We start from the raw sequence: 21053 nt of genomic DNA on the forward strand, positions 1-21053 counted from the left end.
TTTTTTCTACAGGGGAAAAAAAGAACAGTGTGATGTTTTACAGACATCCAGCGTGAACACTAAACATTCTCCCTTAAAGTTAAACCTGTGCCCTGTTTAACAAGCAACAATTTATGCCTGGGCTCTAAAAAAAGGTCCAAAGATAAGAAACCATTCCAGATCGACCTCACTGCACACGGTACATTTGGAATGCGAACTGCCTTTAATAATTAACAAGGACTCAATACATGAGTAATTATTTTTCCAAACAAATTACACCTCAGGCCCAAATCGCTACAACTTGATACACTGATACAGGATAGCACCATAAAGACGTTTAATCATCTTTCGTTATGCATCAACCCTAGCTCAAGAAATATTTGACAGCTCTGTGTTTTACAATATCAGTGGTGTGGAATCTAATGCTTGGTATTTTTGGAAAAACACTAAGGGTTAGTTATTTACAGTTTTAAAATAACATTTAATTTAATTTAATTAGATACAATTAAGACAGAAAATAATTGTAATCTACAAAAATTACATTCTGACAATACTGTAATATGCAAACTGACATAAAACAAAACATAAAAACTGTAATAGACCATACTTTAACCAAATAATTGAACATTTTTGCCAAAAATACATAAACATTTATTCATTATTGACATTTGTATATATGTATATGTATATGTGTGTGTGTGTGTGTGTGTGTGTGTGTGTGTGTGTGTGTGTGTGTGTGTGTATATATATATATAGAGAGAGAGAGAGAGAGAGAGAGAGAGAGAGAGAGAGAGAGAGAGAGTGTTATATATGAATATGAATATAATATTTAAACAATATTTAGATAATTGTTTTAAAATCTCTTCAATTATTTTCTTTCTTTAATAAGTATCATCATAACACATTTTTTCATCTCATCATCATTAGATAAAATCAAAAATAGCCCTTTGTGGGAAAAAAATCGGTGTCCATAATTTCATTGATAATATTAACACTGTGCCCCATGCAATACGCCCTTTGAAAACTAATGCTGAAAATATATTGATAGAGCATTGTTAGACAACACACAACTGAACAACAGCTCTGTCAGTGATGAATGGTGAGAAATGCAGTGAGAAGAGAGTAGAACGGAATAGACCAGTGAATAACAGCATTGATTATAACAAACTGCGCCGAACACAATGTGAAAGAACTGAATGGAATGGAACCGAACAGTATAAAACTGCAAATAGAGAGAAAGTGAGAGAGCAGGGCACTGCAAGTGGACTTAAAATAAAAGGCCTCAGCTGGCAGGACAAGCTGGGTCCGGCCTGGCGTAAATTAGCCAAACTATTTACCCTCTTGCGCATATTATCGAATTCTTCCAATTGAGAAAACAAATGCATCTGCTTCGTTCAGCGCAGTTCATGGGAAATTGCATGGCTGCCTGAAAGCCAGACATTAACTGTGACCGGGCTGGAAAACAGTGGAGAGGAGGAGTAGGGCCACTTATGTTCACAAAACCCATAATGCCCACAAACCAACCCTGTCTGGCCCCGGCCCAAACCTCTCCACAGCAAAGCTGGACAGTGACCCTCCAAACTTTACTTGTTTCTGTGGCAACCCGAGTACAGGAAACATGCAATTTTAGCTGATAATATACGGCAATACCATCATTATATCATTAACATAGTAGGGTGCTGGAATGCTTAACCACGTGCACTGATCCACTCATAAAGCAAATCACATAAAGCAGAAAAGGACATAGAGTTCAGGAACTTTAAATACTTCATTTGTGTGAGCGACCAGAAAATGGAAAGGTTTATAAAGCCTGTGAGTGCAAACTCCACACTTGCAAAGGGATTATGGTTTATTTAGTCTGGGAAGAATACAGGTTAGATGTCACTAAACTATGCTATACTCAACATGGCGTAATAATAGCGCTAAGGCTACAGTACAGTGTGCTAGACACTGCTAAAAGTCTTATAAGTGACAGCGGATGGAAACGCCTTGGCAAAAAGGCATAAAATTGGGCAGGGAAAAATCGCAGCTTGCAATTTTTATGAGGCATGAAACGTAGGGTACGACCGGACTAAAGGCGCCTTTAATTTTATTTTCCTCTAAACACCAGCATTTCACTGTGCATGTTGAAATGTGGCTGATCCTTGACGAGATTGTGGGCAGCAACGCAAAGTCGATTCTGCGCTAAGTTGATCTACCTAATATAATCTTTTAAATGGCTATATATTTATGTAGCTAATGGAAATATGATATATTTTAGAGACAAAGGTCTTGTTAATGGTTTCCAGTTTCACTGGCTAATGGCACAATAAATGATGTGGCAATAAACAACTGGCTGAATTTTCCATTTGTTGACATCTCATGGCCAGATTCAGTTTATTACAATTTATAAATGTGTCTACCTTGATGATAATCACCATAAAAATATATATTAATCATATCAAATATGATTAATAGGTATCATATTAATTGTTACAACTGTAAAGCCATATTTAAGTGTTAAGGGATCTCCTTCAATCAGTGTAAGAAGCTCTTTTTTTTTAATGAACATATTTCAATATAAGTGTATTTACTGAATAAAGTAGGCTATATTAAATGATTATCAAAACAAACAGAATATGATATAACTTTTTCAAAAGTGATTGTTTGGAACAAGTATTAACTTAGATGTTACACAAAACATAACTTTAAAGTATCTGTATCCATACTTTTGCCCCATGCTGTTGAGCCTTTTACAAGAAATGTACATTCATATGATTTTCAAACAAAATAAACAATTTTGCATTGCTTCATTAATGTTTAATATAAAAAAATCTACAATCATACTGTAACGCTCAAGTTCACAGAAGACGAAGATATAACACTGGGTTTTATTTGACTAGATCAAAATATACAGCCAACATGCGAGACAGCGTGTAAACACATAACACGAACAATATCGGACAATTAAGGAGTGCGGGTAAAGGAACAACTTAAGGAGGAACACAAACGAGGATAATTAATTACACACAGCTGACACATATGAACTAATGATAGGTAACCATGGAGACAAACGAGTGGCGGGAATAACAGGAACACAGAAGATGAATGAAAACAAACTAAAAGTCCATGAAAACTAAACACACTGAACATACTGTGAGTGACACATACACTATGGGAGTAGTGAAAAGGAGATTGTCCTTAACGTTTGCCTTTAGCCCTTGTATCCTACTAGCAACGATGCTAAATTAGCATTGAAAAACAACAAAATGTTCAAATTTTATTTAAACTGGTAGAAATGACCACGATATAGCTCTTAAAATGGACAAAAGGCATCCATGTCTGTCAAAATTGATATGGATGGGTTTTTGTAGCAGGCTAAAATAACTCCGAGCAGTTGGCTTGGTGTTAAGATGCTCAAGTAGCAGGAGTTAATTAGCTACTTGTCTCTTGCTCCGTTGAGAAGAAAGTAAGATGCTATGAAGCGGGTAGCCCACGGGCAAATGAAACGAGCGTTATTACGTTTCTGTCACTCATCTTCACAAAAGGCTGAACTTCTCATAAAAGTAATTCTTGAGAGGTCCAAAGAGAGAGAAAAAACATTTCATCAATGCAGTGCACCTCGATGGCCATCAGTCGGGGGAAAAAAAAAAAAACCTGGAAAACGGAATCTTAATAACAAAGAAAATGTCACGGTTGACATTTGCCAAAGAAGTGTTCTACCTCCTCAGTATTATTATATTAGCTTCTATCGGAGCAGTACAAACAAACCCTTATTCTCTTGTGGAAAGCATATCAAAGACCCAAGTGATGTCTGTTGCCTGTTATTGTTGCATTATGGGTAAACAGCTCTAGTTCGGTTGCTACAGGCCAGCCTAACTCATATTCAAGGCTCTGTGTAAGCGAATCCCACTGCTCAGTGGCGTCGGAATAAAAAGATGCCTTACGTACGCTTGAGAGAACAGTAACTAGTGGCAACCTCATTCATTAAAGTGCTTCTTAATGCCTGCCATGGAGCCACCGCAAATGTCCTGGAACGGTAGTTCATTTATAAACACAAGATAGGCAGGTTCTGACTGCTCACACTGAGGCATATTGTTTTGTGCCAGAAAGGAATCATGTTCCCCGTGATGTTCTTTAGATGAACAGCTTGATAATACAGGTTTGTCTTCTTTTTTTTTGTTGGTGCTGTGAGGGGTCCATGCTAAACTCACTGCCATGTAGAGATTGCTAGGTGGTTACTAAGTTACACATGCATTCAATTTATCAAAAGAGACTTTTATAATGTTAAAGATTTATAAGTAAAACAAATATTTTCTTTTTAACTTTCTATTCATCAAGGAACCCTAAAAAAATTATCATGGTTTCCACAAATTATGAAGAAAAAAGTTATTGGTAACACTTTACAATAAGGTTCATTAGTTAACTTTATGTATTAAATAACATGAACTAGCAATGAACAAAACATTTGTTTCTGTATTTGTTCATCTTTGTTAATGTTAGTTCATAAAAATAAAGCTGTTCATTGTTTGTTCATGTTAGTTCACAGTGCATTAACTAATGTTAACAAGATTTTAATAAAGTGTTAGTAAATATTGAAATTAACATTAACAAAGATTAATAAATGCTGTATAAGTGGAGTTCATTATTAGTTCCAGCTAATTAATGTAGTTAACTAATGTTAACTAATGAACCTTCTTGTAAAGTGTTACCAAGTTAAGAATAATTTCATTAAGAATATGTCATCTAGAATGCTTAGTCAATCCAGCCCCATGTTGTAAAGGACACCAAATCTTGAGGGGAATCATTCGCATCATGGCTAGAGAAGAGGTCACATTGCATTTTGCACAATGCAGCGCTTTAAGAACAGACAGTAAAAGGCGTAATAGCTGATTCCTGCATTATGGCACATTCAAGCTGTGCTGTTATGATCGATGTGTCCAAATAAATAGATTCTTGGATGAGATCCCTCAGGTTACGAGCTTGGGCCATTAGCGCATTGGACGTTCTAAAGAAAGCAAGGTCATGAGTTCTGGATCCTGTGCGTCTTTGGGCTAAATTTCAGCCTATCGAAGAAAAATGTGCAAAGCATGCTCTCTTCCCCTCAAGCCCTCCTATATTAAGGCTCTGACGTCTGGAGAGTATTGACTGACACACTGAGTGGCCATGCTGTCTCTTCCTTGGTGACCTCTACCCGCTATGACTCACACTGCCGAACCCAGCAGGGTCTTCAAAGCGCTGAGAACTGACGACAGCTAGGGGTTGGGGTGGGATGTTGTCGATGGAGGTAGAGAAAGAGAAAGAGAAAAAGAAAAAGAAAAAGAGACAGGCTGTACATATGACAGCATATGCTACGCATCTGCTCTCCTCGCTCCAACCGTGACTGTGGAGATTTTACATGAACCTCAAACTTACATGAGGACACTCTACTCGTAATATACTTCCTTATTTCATTTAAGATAAAAGGGGTAAAAGGCCCAACTGGGACAGGACTGTAATCTGCTTTATCTGGTCCTTTGTAAGCTAGCCAGATTTACCTGTTATATCATTAGCTAGTCTGCACCACAGATAGGGCGTAGGGACTTAAGCTGACATAACCTAAACAGAGTATTAGGAACAGCCTCAGACCAATGGAATATGTTTTAGATGTCATTCTGGTAAAGCTAATGAGCATTAAAAATACAACTGAAAAAAATAAATAAAATCTTTTCCATTTAACGTCAACAGGAAATCAGAATTGACCCTATTTAGTGTCTAACAACGTGTTCAAATTCAATGGTTCAATATTTACATTAGTCCAAAAACAAATTACGTTTGTCTTCGTAATTAAAATAAAATATCTTGTCTTCCGCATTGTGACATACATCTGAGTGACTGATTATCATAAAAAGGATCAGTAGGGACTTGGATTGAACGTTGTGGATCGGATGGAGGCTGAATGAATCAGCTTGCAGTCGCATGTAAATAGGGGCGGGGTTTAAGCTGACTAAAATGATTGGAGAAGTCCAGCATATATTACATCACCAGAGTGAAGTCATTTACACCAGAAAATCCAGTTATGACATTCTGAATAAACATTATGAGGATTATTCCGATTTTAACCGAATAGCTACTTGCACGGTGTTAGCAAACCAGATCTCTCATTCTTTTTAGCAATCCAAAATCATAATCGTCATGAGACGTCCTCGTCAAATTCACAATGCATAAAATCAAGTCCTGCTTGAGCTAAGTATCCCGTTTCATATGTCACATTATGCAAGTTAAATACTTTGCAATTCACAAGGAATTCACATTGACTCATTTAAGCTACATAAAACTGCTGTTTACTACTTTTAATAAGGCTGTAAATGTCTAATTCAACGCATGCGGCGTTTGAGTCGCGTAGCCCGACTGATTTTTCCATGGCTAGCATGTGTACTGTATGCAGCTAATTGCCTCTCTAATGTTTACCTTAATTAGCATTGCTTTATTCGCTTGTCAAATCAGCCCCGTGAAAAATCTATAAAAATCACATGAAAACTAGCTACACCTACGTTATACGAGCCTTAAATCCAATACACCACGAACATTTGTGTTCAATGGATCAAATAACAGCAGAACCGACAGACTGTGGGTTTGCGTTGAGCAGCGTCAGTAAAGATATGAAGAACAGCTGATAGAGTCTGCCTTGCCAGTGCTGACATCCGCTTGTGGAAGCTTTCACGGGGTGTTTGCAAGTAGGAGAATGACACCAAAGCCATCGGCAAGCTGCTGAGACTTTGGAAATTTCCTGCTGAGAGTCCTCCCTGCCTTCCACAATCACTTTTACAGCTGATGGCATCTTAAGAGGAGCCTTTTAGGAAGCGAAGTTACAAGAAGGGGAGGGCTGATGGGAGCTTTAGTTAAAAATATGCAAAGGGAACATTTTGTGCATCCTGTCCTATCGAAGGTCGCGGGTAATTGTCCCTCACATTTAAAAGCACTGCCAAAACAAATAACTGCAGGGAACAGAATGGAAGATGGAAGAAGAAGCATGTCTTTATATAACAGTTCTGTTGAAAGCCCCTGCCTTCGTTAGAAACGTTCGGTAACCTCGGCGCAAGGGTTAGCCTTAATTCTCAAGTTTTTCGTGAGGTTTAATGATAAAAGCTTTTAATCTCCTCTCATTCATCCGTTCTCATCAGCAGTCCAGATGTAATAAATCCAGACAGATTGAGAGACACAGGAGTGATTACTGTTCTTTTCCTCTCATAGAAAGGTTTTGGCCTTGTTATGCATTAAAGGTGAAGTGTGAAATTTCTTCATCACTAAATGGAATTGTAAAAATACTGGTAATGACCTTTCAAAAAGGTTTCCCAAACACTCCCTCCGTCTTCCATTGGTTGGACAAACAGGTCACTTCACCCAGCTCATGCCATTGGTTGGCCATGGGTCAAACAAAACACTGTTAATTTAAATAAAGCAGAAACAATACTTAACTTAATTTAACTTATTTAAATGTTAGTTGAAGTACTAAAGTTGAAGTACTAAAATTACAACAAAAGCTAAATAGAAATATAAAAAAATTAATACAATTATGAAATTACTCAAACTTAAAGTAAAATTTATTTAAATGTAATCATTAATTGAAAATATTAATATAAGTTGTTTTTATATTAAGTAAAAAACAGTTTATAACCTACATTTATTTTGTTTTGTTTTTTGTAATAAATGATTCTCAGTGATTCAGTTTGTCCAGACCATTTTTGTGAAATGGTTTAACCAGTTCATCACAATGATTTGACTCAAACTAATCTTGGTTCAGTGAGTCAGTCAGCGATTCAATCCAATTCATGAAATAGATGTTCACACCGTTTTTGTGAACTGATTCACACTTTTCAAACTTTCCACTTTTCAGCATACTAAAACAAAAATAGGTAAGAAATAAAAAACTCACACACTTCACCTTTAAGCCAGCAGGGAGTATCTTTGAAAATATCCACACAGATATGATGTATGAAAGATCACCGTTGTATTCTCGTCACACCGCAGATTCACTAGCAGCAGCCATTTAGAATAGTGTCAGCTGATGATCCTTTCAGAAAACCACAATCTTTCTCTCTTTTCCATTTTATGATTTCCCCCTGTGAGACAGACAGAAGCCCCCCGTTTCATCAGAAGCCTGTATTAAACAGTCAGAGCGTTCCAAGAACAGTGTGATCCTCTCCCAGGGCTATATATCTCCGTGGGAGGCCTCTACAGGTGGGTCGCTGCTGGCTACATTTCTGCGTGTGTCCTGTTACTGAAAAATGAGGTGAGAGCCAGTTAACATTAGGCTGATGTCTGTCTGACCGAAGTATCTTGAAGCTTCCAGCACAAAAATGCAACACATCGATGCAATGATAATTATAGACCACCTACAACAGATCTGCAATCAATACTGCATGCATGAACTAAATGCATCACTAAATATAGATTTTTTGTTTTCTAAAGAGGAGCTTTTCCATGCAAAACTCACCACCATGACACTATAAGACAATCGGGATGATTTTGGCCAATTCTCCCCTTCCGACAATCCTAGGTGGTAAAGTCACGGTTATCTTGATGGTTCTACAGATTATCTTATCAGATTTTCCTGCAGTGTGAGGTGTGTTAAGAGTGATTGAATCTGCTGTACATGTTAAATATTTATGATCTGTCAGTAATCCTGTTGTGTGGGGGGAACCTCGAGGACAAAAGCACATGTACTTGGCTGTTGCTAAGGTGTTGCTATGCAGTTGCTAGGGTTTTTGGGTCGTTGCACCCAAACATTCTTGCAACATGAAACAATGTGGATAATTAAAAAATATAATCTAAGATAAAATATACAGAGCAATTAGTGTTTGCCAGGGCATTGCTATGTGGTTCCTAAAGAGCTCTGAGTGATTTTTAGCACGGTTGCTATGGTGTCCTGGGTGGTTGCTAGGTGATGCTTACTTTAAAAGTCAAAAGAACACACACCCAAGTCTCTAGACATGGCTTGGCCCCTCTTTCAATGCAAACTTGAGGGATTTCTTTTTCTGTATATTATGAAAACAAATAAATGATATATATATATATATATATATATATATATATATATATATATATATATATATATATATATATATATATATATATTAAATATCCTTAAATAAGCTAAATGTACTTGAGAAGCAAGATATTTAGACTTTTCACATACTTTATTTTGAATACACCAGTATCTTGTCTTGCAAAGTCTTTTTCACTTGTTTTTTTTAACTAATCTGTACTTAAAATAAGGGAAAAACATCTGTCGGTGCAAAAAGTGAAATAAACCAATTTTAAAGATGCATTCTCAAAAAAAAAATTAAGACTAGTATTTTATGCAGAGATGCTCCTCAAGTAAATGTATCTGGTTTTAAATTGTTTTTAGATGTTTTTTTAGATAATTTACAAATAAGGCAGAAATCATCAAAAATACGTTTGTTTTTTTTGCAGTGTATCATTTCAAAATAATGTCAATTGTATAAAATAAAATGGTTATGCACCAAAGTTTTACATTAAGGCTTAAAGGACAAGTTCGGTATTTTACACTTAAAGCCCTGTTTACAGATCGTATCTGATGAAATAGAACGGTTAAGATAAAAATTTGGACACATGCTCCTGTCCCGAGAATTTTAGGTTTATTTCGCTTTTGTGGACCTATTTTGCCAAACGCGTCACACCCGTGATTCTTCCGTTGAGAGCTTGAATAATAGACACTCCAGCCCAGTTGGTGGCGATAATGCACCTTTGCCAATTGCAAGCAAACCACGGGCATTTCATTGAATACACAGAAGAAGCAGAAGAAGAAGCGGCGGAGTAATATCGTAAAGGTGCTGCGGTCTCACAGCACGTCCTATTAAGTCAATGGAGTTGGACAAAAACTACGATAAAACCTGTTGGAATGCATCTTTTTCAGCGATTTTTGAGTGGTCTTTTGCACATATCAGTGAACACCCCTGACCACTCGGTGAGTTTCACGTCTTTGTAAACGAAAGTTTAATGTGTTTTTAGGACGGAATCTTCCAGTGCACATAGACAACCATTGTGGGGGTGGGGGGGTGAGGCGAAATAAACCTAAAATTCTCGGGACAGCAGCATGTGTCCAAATTTTAATCTTAACCGTTCTATTTCATCAGATACGATCTGTAAACAGGGCTTTAAGTGTAAAATACCGAACTTGTCCTTTAAGGATTTGAACAAATCCCTAACACTAAATATGCACAATATTAATAGTGCTTGCTATGTTTTATTCTCTCTCACTCCAGATGTACAAGGCTGACGGCTGAATGTGAAGACTCTGTTCATAGTCAGCATTTTCCCCCTCTTCTTTCTAGCTGGGAGGAAATTAGGGGATCATCTTGTATGTGAACTCCCACAAAGAAAGAGGACACAAATTGAAGCTTCCGTACCACACTTCACATTTAACTCATCACTGACACACACTCAATTAATGCACATGGGCAAATATACTCTATCAGAACATGCTTTCCCTAAATAGACGTATTCTTTAGAAGATGTTTTCTTGATGAGGATCAAAGGACAGGTTCAGGAGTCTTAAAAAAAGTTTATGCGGATTATTTGTACATCCTGCTACAACTGTTCTTCACCACCAAACTAAAATTCAATTCTCATTTACAGTGACCTTGAGTCAAAAGCATGCTGTTTTCGGTCTATTTTGATCTCAGATCTTTCCCTACGTGCAAACCGATTACATCAGCACAGCTGGGAAAAAAAGAAGGGAGCAGTCAACACAATTGTTGATAGTTTCCACACACTTCAGCAATTTCCCAAACATGACCAAGTGGCCGGTTGCCTTTACAAGCATCAAAGCATTTGCAAAACTCAAATGATAGCCTATCTGCCCTCATTTAGTAACTATGCCGGTGGCATCCTAAACGTAACACATCTGGCAGCGCTTGGACTGACTCATTACTCTATGTTTGATTTCTTTTAGGGTGGCTGTTTGGTCATCCACCTAACCTAACCTACTGTCGGCCTACCAGAGGCAATCCAACATAGCAAGCTTCTGTGTGAACCAGGTCTAAGTCTACACGAAACGGCTCAATCTGGCCGGTGAAACCCAAACAAGGCTATAGGTAAATGAAAGAGTTGGCTGAAAAAATAAATAAGCAGCTTTTAAGTGAGGCATCTGTTTCTAATGTTGGCGCTCTGGTGTGGATTACAGGGAAGTATTGCCGGGGAACTGACGGTGACCCCATCTCTTCATCCCTAGGGAGTTGGTTAGTAGCGATGAGAGCACTGGATTCGGGTTGGGAGGAGGGAAGTGAACCGAAATGAAACTGGCCCCCTGTTTACAGTCAACCTGATGCTGCATTTCTTTTATTCAAAAGCATAATATACTGCTTTTTTGTACAAGGAACTCTAAAAGAGGAAAGTATGGATGCAAATAATAATAAAATAATAAATAATAATCAGCTGCAAATATCTCCCAGGTGCTGCCACCATAAAGCTGTACCATGCTGTAAAACATAGTAAACGGACTATTTTAATCTTCAAAGCAGAACTCAACATGTGTTATTTCACATAGAATAAGATAAGGAATCAGGTTCTCAGTGAGCCATTGATTTTATGACCCCCTCTAAACGCACGTGTTGAGGAAGTTCTGGAGATTTTTAACATACCACCAGGAGAAAACGGAATATGCACACTTCCCTACCACACAGTATGCAAAAAGTTCAAAGGCATAGGATAGCCTATATCATGATACAGTAGGCGAACAATACCTGAATGACATACAACACACTGTAAAAATGAATTATCGTTAGTTATGTACTTTAATAAGCAACACTGCATAAGATATTAAAATATTTTAAAGATATTTTCACAGATTGTATTTTGAATACAAGTGTGTTTTCATATGCTTAAAAATGAGCATGAAATAAGATGAAATACACTTGTATTAAAGATACATTCTGTGAAAAAATGCTTTGGTATCTTATGCAGTGCTGCTTCTCAAGTACATTTCACTGTTAGATAACTGGAAAAGAAGACAAAAACTTATTAAGAATAGGATTTTTTTTTGCTGTGCAAGTTGACTCATTGGTATTGTTATAAGGCCACGAGAGCCAAACGATTTAAAAAGGCAAATAGAAAAATGATGGAAAACTGTGAGACAGGGCACAATGTTGGTTACCAGACAGTTGATGGTAGCCACTGACTTCCATAGTATTTTTTTTCCTACTATGGAAGTCAATGGCTACCATCAACTGTTTGATTACCAACATTCTTTAAAGTATCATCTTTTGTGTAGAACGGAAGAAAATAACTCATACAGGTTTGGAACAACTTGAGGGTGAGTAAATGGTGACAAAATGTTCATTTTGGCGTGAAATATAACTTTAAGAGGTTGCAGTCTCACGCTAATTTGCCCTGTTTGGTGGCCTAATACCTTGTGTTGCTTCTCAAGTAAACTTTTCTTGTTTTACTGGAAAACATGTCAAAAAGTCAAGTTATTTAGTCAAATCCAGGTCAAAGAACAATGTCAAAATGGCGGATGCGGTTAACGGTAGGCAATTTTTTTCATAATTTGTTATTCTCTCTCTTCACATCCTGATAGCAGTCAATAATAGAAGTGGTCTAAATATTTTAAAATGTACATGTATCATCTGTGTAAGTCTCAGGACCAAATATGTTCATCCAATCATTGCATTCGGTCCGAATACCATGTCCTACCTGCCTGTCAGCATATGTATTTCCACACGCCATCCGCGCAACCTGCTCGCATAGACATCAGCAATTCTGACAAAGAGCATGACAACATTAGCGCCTTACCTATAGTATCTAGACTGCAGGTAGGTAGAGCACACCGCTTTGGAGACGTGACTAGCAGAGCCAAAGTCGATGACTTTGACTCTGTAGGGTTGGCGGGCTGGGTCAACAAGCATGATGTTCTCAGGTTTCAAGTCGGCGTGGATCAGTCCCAGGCTCTTGAGCTTCATGAGGGCAGTGGCCACCTGCTGCAGGATCGGTCGGATGTACTTGAGCGGCAACGGACTGAACTTGTTCTGCTTAAGGAAGTCGTACAGGTTCTGCTCCAACATCTCGAAGACCAGGCACGTGTGGTTCTTGTGCTGGAAGCACTCGTACGCTCGAACGAAGTTGTAGTCATCCGCGCTCTCCGTGCTCAGCCGAGCCAGTATGCTCACTTCGATCTGACCCTGCCTCGCGTACGAGGGGTGGTTCTTGAGGATCTTGATGGCCACGATCTCGCTGGTGCCACGTTTCCAGCACTTCACCACCTGCCCAAACGTCCCTCGACCCAGGAACTCCAGCACCTCGTAGGTGTTGGTCATGGAGCAAAGCACCTCATGCTGCAAGAGCTGGTAGTCGCCCTCGCTGTTGGCGCCGCTGTTCTTGGACGTTGCTGTGGTGGAGGCAGTCGCCGTCGCGACGGTGGCCCCGCTTTGCGTGTTGTTCTGGATCATGGTTGCGGGCGGCTGCTGCTCTTCAACAACGTGCACGCTGCTCCCGCTGCCGTTGTTGTCCAGCTCCTCGCTCTTCCGCTTAAGCCCGCATCGCTGGTACGTGTCCAGCAGACTGACGGTGCTGCGGCGCGTCAGATTGTGGCCTCCGCTGCTGCTTCCACTACTACCGGTGCTGCCCAACAGTTGACCAGCCGCCCCAGATGTGCTGCTGGCCGAGGCCACCACGATGTGCCCCGAGCCGGCCGGGAAGAGGAGGGCCTGTTCGTAGGACAAGGAAGAGTTGGAGACCTGGAGACTGGCGGCGTTGATGCCCACTGGTGCGACTGAGACACTCTGCTTGCTGTTCTGACTGTAGACCTTGCTGTGCGTGCCGTACCCTGTCATATCCCAGTTGCAACTCTGCTCCACCTTCAGTTTCTTCACGCTAAAGAAGGCACTTGACTGGAGAGTGTGAGGGGAGAAGACTTGCACTTGCGAGGCCATACCTGAATAACGAGAGAGAGAGAGAGGGAATGTGAAACGTGGATTGAAACTCGAGCATAAGCTTTAAATAAAAATCCTACAGGTCACGGCAGGCCAGTTTAATAGAGTCAGAGTCCAGATGCTAACTTATAAAATAGCCGTTGTACAAATACCTTGCACACTCGATCTGATTGCTCAGCAGTGTTCAGACTTGAAACTAAAGTTGACAGAGTCAGCTTCAGGGCAGCACCTGGACTGATTCAACTGTATACATTTATGGACATTTTGCATAAAATGAATCCACATGGTGAGAAAAAAAATCTTGAAATGTGTATTTTCCAATAACATTCATGGTTTGATTGCTCCTGTTGCAAATATAGGCTTTTTTTTTTTTGCCAAACCTTGTCCTTGACAAATTTGATGAAAAGATGTTTCCAGAAGTTAGTTAAATCTGACAAAATATCTTTTTAGCATCAAAAATGCTAAATGTTTTCTTTTAGGTTTGGTTTAGTCTGTAGAAATTTATAATTTTTTTAATTTAAAAACAAAACAAAAACAAAAAAAACATGAACCGTACTATTAATTTACTATAGGCACAGTGCGAATCTGAAGTGAATTGGCCCAAAATGCTATATTAATGTATGAGATGAAAATATTGATTCTTTACTGGCCCACTAGGATTTCTGTAATAGCAATGTGCTATAAGGACCACCAAAAAGGCAGAGACCATGTCAAACCCAGGGCCATTTGCATGAGTCTCAAAGAATGATTGCAATTTCCTCCCAAAAAAAAAAAAAAAACATGCATGCATGCAACACATTACACCGTTTACCTCAGGGAGATGCACATCACTTTTCCAGAGGCATTTGAAAAAGAAAAAGCACCTGAACCTGAAACATCTGAATAACATCTCAACATCAGATCCTCAAAACAAAACAACATAAGCAGAACAGAGCGGGATTTGGGCTTCTGGGAACTCTCTGAGCTTCAGAACAGACGACGCTTCTCCAAGCAAACAACGGTCCAGAAATAGCCCTCATGAACGGCGCTGTTTGTAGTGCTAAAATAATGATTACATTCGAGAGAGGATTACATGCAGAGCACGCTGTAATGCACTATTTACAGAATCTCCAAAGTGACATGAATTAGCGCACTAGGAAATAAAAAGGTTCCTTCAGTGTGCATTTCACGCCACATATGTATATCAGTTCACACCTAAACTGCTACTGAAATGCACAAAAAGATCATTTTAAAGAGGCAGATTTTCAGCAATTAACAACTTAAAGGAACAGTTCAAAGGGACTGTCATCTTTTATTCAGTCTGTCTGCTTAAATTATACTTTTTTTTACCTTTTTGGATCAGTCGCGTTTACTATGTAATGTCATTGTAAAAACTATGTTCCATGGAAAAAACAACAGCAAAAAGGTTTCGAATGGCATGAGGGTTAGTAACATTTTTCACAAATCTTGACAGCACAACCAAAGCTATCTAGAATATCTCTATCCCTCTCCGCAAAGAATGTTAAACATACAATGGATCTCCAATGATGTTTCCAATTTCCATACAAAATGAATATCTATAAGAATAATTACTTTTTCCTTTGTGGTCTCATCTTACAAGCAGATAATGAATCTCATTTGGTTTGAGAAATTCCTTGACGCAAGAAAATTCCCAAGACAGGAAACATACACAGGAAACTTTACATGAACACTTCATTATTGTTATAATTCTTCACAGTTACAGTTTCAAAATTACCTTTCTGTTTCTCTACTTTCTTTTACTTTTCGAACCACCTATCCCCCTTCTACTTTACCTTTTATATTTGACAGTGCCATTGAATATTTTCAATAGTCATCTGGCTTTAGCTTTAAAACCCAGGGATTCTTGGGCTTTAAAAGTTGATGAAACACTGGCCATACAGCCCATACTGCATACACTGCATATCCTACACAATCCATAGCTTTTATACCATAAATCCCTTCTAACCTATATTACATAATGCACTATCCATAATCTATAGCTTCAACCAAAACAGCCTGGACTGCAGATCCTATAATCTTTGCATTTCATATATCAAACATATTGAATATACCAAATACATAATCTATTTACCACAGAACCTATATAGACTACAATATGATGTAAAGTATATTAACTTTGTAATTTAAATTGAAAATAAATAGGACCTCACTGGCAATTTGTTGATGGAGCAAGAAATGAAGAACATCCGCTATTGCTATTAGGAGCAAGGGCCCTGTGTTAATCCCATAATTTAGGCCAGATGTCACTCCTTGGATTACGCTTTTCTTTGCCAGGTCTTTACGTAAAAATAATTTGTTCATGGTCAGTGGCTCTGTGTGTTAGTATGTGTGTTAGTCAGAGGTGGGGACGGAGTTTGGAAAGTAATAAATGCCCCACAGATGGAACAAACCAGGAATCCTTTGCATCAGACATGAGTGGTAATCTAGTCTCGCGGGCAGCTGACGCGTTCAGATTACTAAACCACGCAGCTCTACTAACTCATCACGGCTCATCGTGTTTCTTTTTGCCAATTTAATCCAATCCGGCCCTACATAGTACCTTAAAATCTATGTCTCGCCATGCTATACTCTGGACATGTCACATGGTAGGAACCAAACTGGACGTCTAAATCCTAACCTGACTTTGTACCAAGGCTGTGTGCTATTGAGAACTGAATTTAGAATGCCTTTTAAATTCCAATTCAGTAGATTTATGATGAATGGAAATTGAAAAATAAAAGCAAAGATTCCAAAGTTTTGGAAAAAAGGTTTAAAAAAAAACAAGTTTGAGTAGAACAATAGATACAATAGAGTAGAATATAGATGGAACGATAGAACAATAGAACAATAGAATGGCGGATGGACGGACAAATGGATGGATTTACCAATATTTTGAACACAGACATGTTGTAACTCACTCTGCAGTCATTTAATTTCAAGAGAGTTCAAATGGTCAGAATGTTTTCTTCAAACAACAATGCATTTATTCCCATTCAACTTCAGTAACTCTGCAGCTGTTCAATGCGAGACCAGTTCAAGCGTTTACAGCCGAGAGACGACTACCACCCTGACAATGATGTTTATGAACTGATATAGAAAAACCTCATAAAAACTCAACGGGTAAAGTTGACATGAATTTCTGAACTCTGCAGTCTGAATACAACCGGTCTGGGCCATTGTTTCATATTTACAATGCTGGAATGCTTTCCGTAGTGCCAGTCAGCTTTCAGCATATACCTCACACAGAGCAGGCCGGTTTAATGCACTGCCACCGAGCAAACCAAAGGGTTATTCATCTGCCCTACACAAGCAACGTGTTAAAATGCTGATGGTCAGTTTATAACCGGATGAACTATTACTCCGTTTGTCCAAGGTTGGATAATCTACCTTCTTTGAAGGAATGAGAAGATCAAGGATTAATACAGGCAACAGTCCAAACTTTAAGCTTGTTAACTCTTTTACGGAAATAGGATTAAGAAAATGCAAAAAATAAATACATATATATACATATATAAACATGTAAAATCTGTCTGCTGTCAGGCTAAAGGGTTAAATGCAAACAAAGGACCATGTCCTACAGAGGTTTGCTTTGTCTCTGTGCGATCCAGGCATTTGGAAAAAATGTCCAGGGAAGAAATCAGTGGTTAATGAATTGACCTCCGCTTGTCTAGACAAAGCATTATCCCCTGTGGCTCCGAGCGATGCCCACTGTAGCATACCATCAGGGGGGAGGAAGCCTATCATATTTTCTGCTTTTCTTGCATGTCTTCAAAAAACATGTTCCTTACATGTTTCTTCCTTCCAAGTCCTTTGCTACCTGCCTTTCTATGATATCCACTCAATTTTAAGCTTTCCTAGTATCATGTTTCTCCAGGTCTGTACTGATCTTTTCAAGCTCTCCAATCCTCCATTTATTTTGCCACTCAATCCCTTCTGCCGTCTCCCGACGCTCTCGCAATCAAACAATCTCTCTGCTGACCTCCCCCTGCACATCACTTCTTTCTTTGCTCTCCTTTCCTCTGGCATTGTTTTTTTGTGCTTTCCTGAGATGACAAATAATTGTGCACACAACAACATTAATCACTCATAACGATTCAAAACAATATTTTAAATTTTTATAATAATAAAAGAATAATGAAACATATCTCCATCTAAAATATCTCCTTCCTCCCAAATCTAACTAGCATCCACTCCTTCCTCTCTCGAACATCGTCTAATAAAACCCTGTAGTTCCACAGAGAGTGAGAGCAGGAAACCTCTGGCTATTGTCTCGATTCATAACACGGTGTATCTCTCACCTCCAGAGCAGAGCAGGGCCAGCGCACTTCAGAGAGCTCTGAGAGGCTGGGAGCGCAGATTTCGTGCAGTGTGTGAAGATAGGAAGAGTGCCAGCAGGAAACGAGACACACCGCTCACAGGAGCATTGCTTAGGCTGTTTATTTCTCAGCCTGAATGTGGAGCTCTCTGGTCTTGCTCATCTCCTCCAACCACAAGATCTCCAGAGGGAGAGGCAGATAGAGAGAGACGCTCACAAACAGCATATGCTGCAGGATATTGACCACCCAGTCCTCATTTAGCCATCACATCTAAACCTATTTATGGAACGAAACAGAGAGGCAGCTACAGACACACACGAGCACAACATAAATAAAGCATTACCACTTAGCGCTAATGTTTTACTAGCTGAGCTCTATTATGGTGTTCGTGAATCACATAAATATGTGCACGGAGACGCAAGCTGCTCGCTTACGCTTGGCACAGACCTGCCCGTTTGGAAACAAAATCTGATCTCTTTTATATCTCCGTCAAAGACAGCATTGAGACAAAACTTAGACTTTTTGCTACGTCTCATGAGATTTTTATTAAGAAAAAGACCCACTTTTTTAAATTCAGTTTTAATTTTAGTTTAAGTTTTGTTAGAATGGTAGATTGCTAGAACAACAGATGTAGAACGATTGATAAAACTAACAGAAGTATAGAGAGAGCGATATAATGATAGATCAATAGTCAGACAGACAGAAGGATAGGCAGATTTAGGCGCTTACTGTATGTCAACAAATGTTTCCCACAAAATTTTAAGAGAAACATCTGAGACCTCCAGGAATCCTAAACTATGACAGAACAACCTCTGAGCAATGGGTGAAATGGATATGGATCGTGCAGAAAGAAGTGGGACATAGACACACACGTGCACAGTACGCCCTAACTTGACCCATTAGTGGGGTGTTTGTGTGCTATTTAGTCAGGACGGCTTTGTTAGTGAGCAGGACAACTAGAGCAGCTGGGGCTGAGAGCAGCTAAAGCCATTGACATGTGTTCTGACGGCCTCAGAGAAAGACAAACAAATAACACACACTGTCACACACAGGCTTTATGACCTCTCCAACCAGCCTGTTAGTGACTGCTTATTAAGGCTGTGTGTGAGAATAGAGGAAGCCATATGTTTAGAAGAGGTTATAGATGACATATGGAGAGAGCATCATGGGAGTTTGCGAGATAACTGCGTTTACTAAGCTTCTTCAGGGAAACCTTAAGGGAGCCCTTATGAAAATGCACATAGTTCTTGCACAGCAACAAGTTTAATATTTAGATGTAGATTTAAGTCAGTAAAACTTACAAGTTAACACATTTAAATAAATAAAAATTAATTAATAAAAATATATAATAAAATAATGAATTAAAATACTACTATGTGTAGTAAAGCATAACAGTTAATACAAATATAATCAATTCAAATATAAACAGAATAAATAAAACAATTTTAATAAATAAAAATAAATTAAATACTAATAATAATAATAAAAATAATGTCAGAGTAAAACACAATAAAAATATAAATAATTGAAAATAATAAAAAAAAATCAATAATACATTAAATACTAATAATAATAGTAATACAAATCAATGGTTATCTTTTACAGTTAGTAAAACATAATGAATAAAAATAAATAATATATAACAAATATACTTACTACATCTACTAATAATAATAATAGTCAATGAAACATAACAATTAATAAAAAAATATATATAATACATAAATTTATAAATAAATAGAATAATTAACAAATAAAAGAACCAATAATAAATAATGAAAAATAAAAGATATTGAAAAATGTAATGTTAGGTGTGATTAATCGCGATAAATTACAGAAAATGTGCGAATAATTAGTTAATTGTTTTAATCGATTGACAGCACTAAATAAAATACCACTACTGCTGCTGCTACTATAACTACTAACTAATAATAATAATAATAATAATAATAATAATAATAAATATTAGAAATATTAAAAAGTAAAAAAAAATTTTTTTAAATAACTACAAATTAAATAATATATAATAAATAAAATACTATATCTACTAATATAATAGTGAGAACTCCCCTACTAAATTATTAGCATCAGGCTCAAAAACTCTTTTTGAAGTGTCGTGGACAGCTCACAGCCACTTTCATGTTTCAGGACCAGCTGACTAACTCAGTCTCCTCTTCCAGAGCATTAAAACTAAGACGACACCCATTTAAGAACAAGTTCACGATAAGAAGCAATTTGTACAACCCTGTTATCAGACCATTACAGTAACAGTATCGATACACTCCTGCAGCCACCCACTAGCACTTACCAGCACCACTATAAAACATTGACACGGTGAATTTATCATGCATTAACTATGTTGATTAAAGGTTTGTTTTATTTTATTTGGAACTCTTTGGGTACAACAACAAACCATGTCATTGTCTGTTGCGGTGTGTGTGTGTGTGTGTGCCTGCGAATGGATGTTTTGCAGGTTTTTGCTGCACTTCAAAAGAACAAGACCTGAGTAACAGGGCAGAGTCTAACCACAGAGCCAAGCCAGGTACAGATGAAACAAGATTCAGGCACATAGTGCAGACAACACACGCACAGGCAGAGCACATCCTGCAGCTGTGGCGCTGAAGCACGTATATAAATGTGACGCCCATTGACTAAAGTGATTCTATACCCTGACAAAACAACTGTTCTCAACCACAAAACAAGTTAAAAGCAACCTGGGAATTAACAAAAGAAGCTTATTTTGAACAGAAGCGTTATCAACGTGAAATACGAATGCATTCGCATTGTGTTCCTTAAACAAAAAGCAGCAGTTCATGAAAGCATTTCCTCTTTAGTGTTATTTTAACAC

At 38.1% G+C, this 21053-nt stretch overlaps 1 protein-coding gene and 1 long non-coding RNA gene across 2 annotated transcripts in view; both read right to left on the bottom strand.

Annotated features, from left to right (window-relative positions):
• Window positions 1-21053, bottom strand: part of LOC309508267 — a 224346-nt gene that overhangs the window by 116882 nt on the left and 86411 nt on the right. The gene's annotated exons all lie outside the window — the stretch shown is intronic.
• The window catches only part of hipk2 (homeodomain interacting protein kinase 2), a 96327-nt gene that overhangs the window by 60655 nt on the left and 14619 nt on the right, over window positions 1-21053 (bottom strand). The window contains exon 2 of the mRNA XM_082181594.1: window positions 12754-13891. Coding sequence (XP_082037720.1) covers window positions 12754-13891 — 1138 coding nt within the window. The remainder of the gene's footprint in view (window positions 1-12753; window positions 13892-21053) is intronic.

The sequence above is a fragment of the Leuciscus leuciscus genome (assembly GCF_965113295.1).
Source record: "Leuciscus leuciscus genome assembly, chromosome: 10".
In the NCBI taxonomy this organism is placed as follows: domain Eukaryota; kingdom Metazoa; phylum Chordata; class Actinopteri; order Cypriniformes; family Leuciscidae; genus Leuciscus; species Leuciscus leuciscus.